Here is a 9,761-nt window from a genome sequence, read left to right on the forward strand (position 1 = left end):
CAGTCAATGGCTTTGGACACTGCTGGGTAGTTGAAGGGAGGTCTAAGGAGCCCAAGCAGATAATCTGCTCACAGGCAACTGATGATCTAAAATGAGTTAACAGATGAAAATGCACTGTGTTTGTCTCACTAGATTGTTCACTGAGCTCAGGACAAAGATAATCTAGTTTCTATCTACCAACCCACAATGGGGTTTTAAAATTTAGGCCAACACACTCTCGGATCAGTCACTCCTAGAACACTGCAGAAAAGAAAATGGCTTTGAACTATTCAGCTGAAATACTAGAATCAAATGTCTGACTCTGGAAAAAGTAAGAGAATTTCTGCTGTATCTTACAGCCATACAAGACTCAAACCAAAACCAACCACTTCAGGAATCTTGGGGGGTAAAAAAAAGAAAGAAACAAAAAGAAAGGAGTAATTTGTAAATGAGATTTCTGGCTCCAGGGAAGGGGAACACTGAGATATCTCAGCAATATTAAAGAGACCTGGGGAAAAGAATTACTGTGTTGATGAAATAATTCTTGATATCAATGACTGCTAACTGTGGTGGAATAGGGTTGTGCTTTAATCTATTGAAAACAGTTCTATACTGTAGCATGTGTGGGTGACAAACTGTTCTCATTTCCTTTTATAGCATTCTAAACCTTAATCTCCGAGGGACCAATGACCTTGGGAATACTGAGGCAGCCTTATAGAATTGAAAAAAACATTTTTTTCTTTTGCTAAAGCATGTGTGTTGATTGTAATTATATCAATAATTAAAATTTAACAGCTAACATTTACTGGGCACTTACAATGTGTCAGACACTATACTACTTAGCACTACCCACCCTGTCTTATTTAATCCTGTATTTTTAAAAAGATGACATAATGGAGATTTTTTTTTAAATGGTGGGCAGAGATAAACTGTTATAAAATCTCCATTTTAAAGATGAAGACCTGAGGCTTAAAGAGGTTAATTAACCACCCAAAGATAAACAGCTAGCAAACAGCAGAGGTGGGATTCAAATACAGGCAGTCTGACCCCAAGGTAGTGTTCATTCACTACACTAACATGAAAAGACACCTAATGGACACACTCAGAGGACACATGCCTTGAATTATTCTCTCCAATAGAGCTGACAGGCTTTTCTGAGCAATCCGTATTCTCAAATGTAGTTATTTTTACATCTGAAAACTTCTCTATTGGTGTAAATTTTATAAATTCAATCCCCCAATTTATTTATTTATTTATTTATTTTTAAAGTAAGATCTACACCCAGTGTAGGGCTTGAACTCATGATCCTGAAATCCAGAGTCGCATGCTCCACTGACTGAGCCAGCCAGGCATCCCTCTAACCCCCAGTTTAAAGAACACCTAGTGAGGGACTACAGAAAGTATAGCTGTCCTCCTCAAGTTCACCTCCAAAATTAGGCCATCTCAATAAAACCTACCTCCAAGGAAGCTGAAATAGGTAGGACTGAAGTCTGTGACCAGTGAAAACTGTTCTGTTGGCCTATCGAAGAAATAAACCCATGATCAACATGCCAATATACGATCCACAAAAATAAAAAGTAAGACCAACCAGAAAGCTACTTATTTGACAAAGCCCCAAGAGTCTATACTATGATGGAAGGAATAAAGAGAAGACTGAAGAAGCAACACTTTCTCTGTAAAGCTTTCCTGGTGGAAGAGCTGCTCCTGCTTGTGCCACCAAATTTTGTTCATTCTTCTGTAACCACAATGACACTGTGTACTAGAGTATCAGTTTTCAAATCTGTGGAATGCCATCCTTAGACGACTGCAAGCTCTATGAGAGCAAAACTGTGGCTTAAACATTTTTATATCCTGACACTGTCTTGATCCCTGAGAAAGGAGGTAGACCTCTTTGTTCACAAGATCTTCCATGAGGAAGAACCTTGTCCTTCAACTTTGAGAAATAGCTCCAATGCTTCTTTAAAGTCTGCTGAACAGAGACACCCCTGACTAAAATGCAGAACTGGGGACAGGTGGTAGAGCAGGTGGAGAGATACAGAGAATTATGTGATCCCAGAATATCTGGCCAGAACAGACAGATGAAACTGACAAATGAAACCTAGATCATGGCTGTGGAGCTAACAGTTGTCTATATCAAGGTGCTGAAAGACATAGGAATGGATGAGTTCATCTATGATGAGGGACAGGATTATAAAATTAAATTCTAAGAAGAGTCAAGGGTGATGAGGCTCAAGAAAATCTTTTGCAGAGTGTATTGGCAACCTCCAAGAATGCAGGTTTTGGACATCATACAAAACAACTGATAAGTACTCTTCAAAAAGGTCAAGACCATAAAAAACAATGAAAATCACAACGAAAAGTAACTGCAATATGGCACTGTGGATAGGATCCTCAAACAGGAAAAGGATACAAGTGGAAAAAGTAGTGACATCTGAATTAAGTCTGTGGTTCAGTTACCAGAATTATGAATTCCTGGTTTTGATCACTGTACTACGGCTATAGAAAATGTTAACTTTAGGGGAAGTTGGATGAGGAGTATATGGAAACTCAGAAACCCTACTGTTTTTGCAAAGTCCTGTAAATTCAACATTAATTCAAAATAAAAGTTCAAAAAAATGTAGGTTTTATAGCAAGAGCAGCAAGAGATGATATGGATGAGGAAGACAATTCAGAAACTGAAGTAACATATATGAATCAAACATTCTTGATGTCTAACATGAAAACAAAGACATACAAGTCAGCAAGCAACAAGATATCAGAACAAAAACTTTTCAAAGGGGAAAACAGCCAGAGCATATTTGAAGGTATATACTGGTTCATTCAATCATTAAACAACCATTTATGAGCCATCAGTTAGGGTTAGACACTTTGCTACGTGCTGGTTCCTGCCTCTGAGTTAACCATGTAGTGTGTGAGGAGGCACAGAAATATGTGTTTTGTGAGTATGAAGAGAATGTGCCAGGAAGAAAGAGGATGAGAAAACTGCAAAGCGAGGAAATGAAATTAAGAAAGCACTCAGGAGGGCGCCTGGGTGGCTCAGTGGGTTAAGCTGCTACCTTCGGCTCAGGTCATGATCTCAGGGTCCTGGGATCGAGTTCCGCATCGGGCTCTCTGCTCAGCAGGGAGCCTGCTTCCCTCTCTTTCTCTCTGCTTGCCTCTCCATCTACTTGTGATTTCTCTCTGTCAAATAAATAAATAAAATCTTTAAAAAAAAAAAAAAAGAAATCACTCAAGAGATGAAAGAGAAAACACCCTGAAATGGAAATATCAATGAAAATAGCTCTTTATCTGTTATAGTCCCACAAGTAACAAGAAGTAACTTTGAAAAGCACTAGTCTAAACTGTCATGCAAAAAGTGTCTATATCACGATGCTATAAAACATCGTGAGGAGAATATTCTCAGGGTTATAGGTGGAATGCGGCCACTACAGAATGAGCACGTGTGTTCAGTCTTCTAAAACGTTTCTTACATACACCCCATCAACAACAACAACAACAAAACACACACAAGAGAAAAGCTCAATTACAAACTACAGCAGTACCTTCCGGAGGAAGAGGCAGATGATAAGAAATACAAACGATTACACGCACAGGGGAAAAATGTCTATTACAGCAAACTTGAACCAATACTTTACATACCTACTAGATTAATGAGACAAAATTAAATTGTGACAACTGGTAGTATCAAGATTATGGTAAAACTGGAACACCTACTGCTGTTAGCACCATAAATGGATAAAAGATGAATTCCATATGAGCACAGTGTGTTCCTTAATGTATCTGCAGCTGAGGTGACCCCATCACCTGCCACTCCCCTCCGTTTACTCAATGCTCCGACATTTCACTCCCATGCTTCTGCTCTCACTAATGCCTAGTCAAGAATGACTTTTCCTTGGCCTCCTTCATTACCCACAGAACTCCTATTCATTCATCATGGCTGAGATTCCAACATCCTATCCTTTTTCTTCAATGAGCACATCCATTAATACATCCCTTCTCCAGGCATATCCAATCGTTCCTTCCATTGTGCTTCCATAATACCTTATTCACACAGTTCATTGTTGAAGGAAATGTCTGTCTCATTCCTCAAGTTACGAATTCTTTAAGGTCCAGGACGATGTCTTAATAATTTTTGTACATGTAATACTAAGCACAGGAGATGGCACGGGAGATGGTAATTTCTAACAGCAGGTGGAAGGATGAAATGCCAAACAAATGAAGGGGGAGGTAGGAGGGGGAAAATGCCAAACAAAAAGTTTACTGCAATAGTATCTCCAAAAACAAACTCCTGAAGACCATTAAATAATCATAAATAATTCCTCTAAATAATAATAGAGGAACAATTTAGGGAAAAATGGTTGGTCTATCACCTGAACAAAAGGTATGAAAACATTAAAAATAACATGAGGACCATGCAGAAACACAGGAAATATTTCTGGCAGTGTTAAATTAAAAGTGTAAAACACAAAACAGTAATAACACAATGGTTATTGCTATGCAATATACAGTAACTGTGGGACTATAAAAATACTTGTTAGACTAGGGTCCTTTTCCTTTTCTCAAATACTTTCTTTTAACACTATTCCTGTCAGTTTATTGTCATTAAAATTTTTTTATTTCAAAAGAAAGAAATAAGGGGAAAGGAGCAAGATTTTAAATTCCTACAGGCCCCTGCAATCCAAGGAAATGCTATGGTACTACTGATTGGTCACAAAAGGAGTGAGTGTCTGCAGTCTTGCTAAAACCAAGGGTCCCTGACCCCAATCTGCCTCAAAGAGAATACTTCTCATGTCACAAAGCAAGTCATTTCCACTGAGCCAAGCTGCACTAAATGTGAATTCTTTATTGCAAAACTTCGAAGGTAAGAACTTTTTCCAGACATCTGTGGAATTAGTATTAATGAGAATGCCCTGAAGTTCGTATGCGTGCCTGTGCAGCAGAAACTTCTCAGCCAAGGAACTCCTGGGCACACTTCTTGATGAGATGTCTAAGCCCGAAGGCATCAAAAAAGTACATTTCCATATTGGGAACATAACTGGACTTTTTCCACCACCTCCTGTCCACATTGTAATTCTCCTGTCTTCTCAAATGAATAGTTAACATATGTCAAGGATATAAGGCATATACTGAGGCACTTACTGCCTAACTCTATTACTAGAAGAACCAATCTCAGCAGAAAATTGGAATCTTCCCACCACGCTGTACCAAAAATGAAATTTAGGAAGCACCCAAAAAATATTAAATACTTTAAATAAACACTTCTTGACATTACATATTTTTCTTGCATACCTTAATCTCTGAATTCCAGGAAAGGAAACTAATAACTCTTAGAGCTCTATCCCCCCATTTTATAGGTGGTAAAAAGATAGACAGAGAGGGGAAGTGACTTGTCCTGAGTCACCCACATAAGTAATGATAAAGGGAGGATTAAAACTCAAATCTCCCAGATTTTCAGCCCCGATTCATTCTCCTACATCAAGCTTTTTTATCCCTTGAAAGCTCTAGAGCTCTCTTGGCCTAAATAATTAGTATTTAGTATTTGGCCTAAATAATTAGTATTGAATTTAAAGTTAGAAGAGATCTCAGAGAGACTTACGTAATCCCCTCATTAGGCATATGAGGAAACTGAGGCCCAGAAAGATTAAGTGATTTGCTCTCAATATCGTGGATAGCAGGGAAAAAATATGACTTAGGCTCAAAAAAAACTAAAACTAACAGCTATGAAAAGGGAGGGCAATCTCAGCTGGGAAAAATTTTAAAAGGAATTTAGATCATTCTAGACCAGGTACACTTTCAAAATGTAGTCCCTGGACCACAGCTTCAGCAACACCTGGGATCTTGTTAGAAACACAAATTCTAAGGTCCCACAGGAGACTTAATGAATCAAAGTCTGGGGGTGGGGACGTTCAAATCAGACAACAAGTCCCTGAGGAAATGAACTTCAGTGGTCATGCTGAGTCCACTTTGTAAATCACAACTATAATCAACAGCACTAAAAATATGCATTCTTCTATAGGTGTACCATACTTCAGTTTTATTCATTTGGTTCCAATTCTGGCTCTGCTCCTTACTGGCTGTTTGTCCTTGGGCAGGTAACGGACTTCTCTAGCTCAAGCTTCCTTCTCTGTAAAATAGGCAAGCCATCCACCTCAAAGGGCATGTTGAGAATTAACTGTAAGAATGCATCAGAAAGCACTTTAGTTCAGCATCTGGCCCAGAGTAGGCAGGCAGTACAGCACAGTTATTAGAAGCTTCAGCTATGAAGCAGGTACTTTTCTGCACCTCAGTCCCCTCATCTGTACAACAGGGATTAAAGATAGTACCTTCTTCATAGGGTTGTTATAAAGATTTTGAGAGATGGTGCAGGTAAATAATGCATCTTTCATCCTATAAAATGTTGCTGTCTTTGAAGAGTTTTTGCATCCATTAATTCAAATGACCTTCAACCATTTCCACAAGAGGATGGGTGCTACTTCATTGATTATGGACTAGATTCCAGACTATACCATCTTTTAGGAATAGAAGGAGTAGACATCAGTCCCGCAGAAAGGAAACTGCATGAATAGTGCATGTGGGAATGAACAGGACTGAAAATAAGGAGATGGGGATTCTGGTTTCAACTATGCTACTACTTTAGCCCACAACCTTGGGGAACTGCTTTACCAGAATGGGGTTCACTTTTTATTGGCAAATAAGTGGTCCGTGTGAGGTTATCTATAATATCTCTCCAAATAAAATTCAAACTCCTTATCATGGCCTACAGGAAGGCCTACATAGTCTGTCATCTGTCTACATTTCCTATTCATCACCTACCATTCTCCTACTCACTCACCATGTTCCAGTTCCATCAACCCTCTTCCTGATCTTCTAACAGGCCACACCAGCTTCTACCTCATAGCCTACATACTTGCTCTTCCCTCGCCTTGATCCTCTGCCCTTTTACATGATTGGCTCCTTCTCAACCTTCAGTCCTTTAACATCCATTCCTTGGAGTCCTTCCCAGGCAGTATTACCGAAAGTAGTAGGTCCTATCTCCTACTGCAGGGGTTATTTTCTTTTGTAGCACTAATAAAAAAATACTGAAAGCCATAGATGAGCCACATATGTAATTTTAAATTTTCTATCAGTCACATTTAAAAAGTTTTAAAGAATGTAACATTAATTTTTTTTAAAGATTTTATTTATTTATTTGACAGAAAGAGAGAGATCACAAGTAGACAGAACAGCAGGCAGAGAGAGAAGGGGAAGCAAACTCCCTGCTGAGCAGAGAGCCCGATGCGGGGCTCGATCCCAGGACCCTGAGATCATGACCTGAGCTGAAGGCAGAGGCCCAACCCACTGAGCCACCCAGGCGCCCCGGAAACATTAATTTTAATAAAATATTTTCTTTAAGCCAATATATCCCACATATCATCATTTCAACATGGAATCAATATAAAGATTATTTATATATGTTACATTAATTTTTTTCATACTAAGTCCTGGAAATCCAATGTGTATTTTACACCTATTACTCTCAATTCCAACTAGCCACATTTCAAGTGTTCAGGAGTCACAGGTACCCAGTGGCTACCACACCAAACAGCACAGTTCTATAGTATACCCTGCTTATCCTTCAAAGTACCTATCACAACCTGAATTTCTTCTTTGTTTACACTTATTATCTTGTTACTTTCCCACCAAGCTCTTCAAAAACAAGAACTCTGCCTATTTTGTTCAGTGTTCTATACTCAGATGACTTGGTGCCTTGCACAGTAGTCGTTCAATAAATTTTTGAGCAAATGAATGAACCTCTTTTAGCTTTAATATTCTGAGACAATGGGCTAGCCATTCTGCAACTCCCCAAAAGACACAGAACCACTTATTCAACAACCCTCCTATTTCCTGTCTTCTTTCATGTTCAATAACTGTCTTAAAAAGAGAACTCTCTTGACTATATATCAACCATTCCTTCAAAGTTCTTTTCTACAATGTCTAGAGTCTCCAAGGTCCGTTCTTTGTATGTTGGCTGAGGGAGTAGCATGAGTATAACTGCTAACATGCACTGAACTTTAACTCTTTGACAAGCATTGGTCTAAGCATTTTACATTTCACAACGGCTTCACAATAGACTTCTGTGGTAGGTGCCATCTTTGCCCCTATTTACATATGACACCAATGCATAGGGAGGTTAAGTATTTTGTTCAAGATTACAGCAGCCAGTTAATAGCAAAATAGAGATTCCAAGGAACGTGCAGCCCCTCACACATAGCTCTTAATCATCTATTCTCTACTGCAAAGCTGTCCAATGGAAATATAAGACCATTTACATATGTAATTCTTAACAGCCACACTAAAAGGCTAGTAGCTACATTAAAAAGCCAACAGAAACAGGTGAAATTTATTTTACATTTTTTTCACCCATTACCCATATGATTAATCAACATGATCAATAATCAAGGTAATTGATCAATATAATAAAATCAGCATAAAAACTTTATTTTTCATATTGAATCTTCAAAATTTATCATGATTTTACACTTAAGAGTACTTTTCAACTCATACTAGATCCACTTCAACTGGACACATGGACAGCTACCATACTGGACAGCAAGGTTCTACTGCCTCTCACAAGGAGCCACGGCAGGAAGTCAAAGATGGGGAAACTTTGAACTGGGAGCCAGGACACCAATTATACAGAAGCTCTAATCCAGCTCTTACTTGTTGAGTTATTCTGGATAAGTCCTTTCTGCCCTCTGTACCAATTCCCACCAAGTTGCCTGAGCAGGGAAGACAAGATTCCTAGGGTCCCATCCCATGCTAGAATTCCAAGTATCTCCCAACAATGGCAGTTAAAATGGGAACAGATTTTGCACTTTAAAATTGGCTTTCACATCCAGTAGTTAATAGAGTCCTCAAACAACCCTATTGGGTAGTTATTACTGTCTCCGTCTTATATGTTCAAAAACTGAAGCTCAAAGAGGGCAAAATGACTTATCCAAAACCCACATGGCCAGTCAGTGGGGAAGCCGGGCCTCAACTACAGGAAAGACCAGTGCCCTCCCACCACCACCATCACCACCACCACCAACAACAACAACAATAACAACTCAGCGACCAACAACAACAACTCAGCGACCGGGGGACAAGAGAACTGAAGGGAGATGTTTGTGAAGATGATCTGGGGCCTTCAGAAGAGTTGAAGGGAACCAGGCCCCAGTCCAGGGTAGGCTAAGAAGAGACCCAGACTGGAGTTGAGAGGAAGGGGCCTGGGCTCTGAGAAGGAATAAGCTGAAAGGGCCCAGGAGAGTCTCAGGGGAGTGAAGTGAAATAAGCTCGGACGTGAGAAATGAGGGGACACGGGCCGGGGACAGAGGTGAGAGGACGTGAGATGAAGGGACTCTGGTCCCGCGACCGGAGACCCTTGCCCGGGTGAGGGGACGGTAGCCCGACCCTTCTCGTCTCTCATACCTGGTAGCTGAGAAGTTCACCCACATCCATGGTTCCAGGCCCAGACAACACCTGCTACTCGAGTTCCCTCCACTCACGCCCAAACCGCGGCCACCTCCACTGCAGCTCCAGCCACACTGCCGGAAAGCGCTGTGAGCGGGCCGCAGAGCCAATGAGGTAAAAGTATGAGTAACACGAAATCCGGCCACACTGCGGTAAAAGGGACTGCCACCGTAAAGCGCGCTGCATTTACGACGGTGCTGCTTCCGCCCGGAGCCTGAAGAGAGCGGGGGGAAAGGGGGCGGAGACTTGAAGGAGGGAGGTAAGGTGAGAGAAAAAAACCCAAAGGAGCC

The 9,761-nt window shown here is 40.3% G+C and overlaps 1 protein-coding gene across 1 annotated transcript in view; it reads right to left on the reverse strand.

Annotated features, from left to right (window-relative positions):
- CTNNBL1 (catenin beta like 1) overlaps positions 1-9,543 on the reverse strand; it is a 161,373-nt gene extending 151,830 nt beyond the window's left edge. The window contains exon 1 of the mRNA XM_044263053.1: positions 9,430-9,543. Coding sequence (XP_044118988.1) covers positions 9,430-9,459 — 30 coding nt within the window. The 5' untranslated portion in view covers positions 9,460-9,543. The remainder of the gene's footprint in view (positions 1-9,429) is intronic.
- Positions 9,544-9,761: the final 218 nt, after the last annotated feature.

Source organism: Neovison vison, chromosome 8, assembly GCF_020171115.1.
Source record: "Neovison vison isolate M4711 chromosome 8, ASM_NN_V1, whole genome shotgun sequence".
In the NCBI taxonomy this organism is placed as follows: Eukaryota; Metazoa; Chordata; class Mammalia; order Carnivora; family Mustelidae; genus Neogale; species Neogale vison.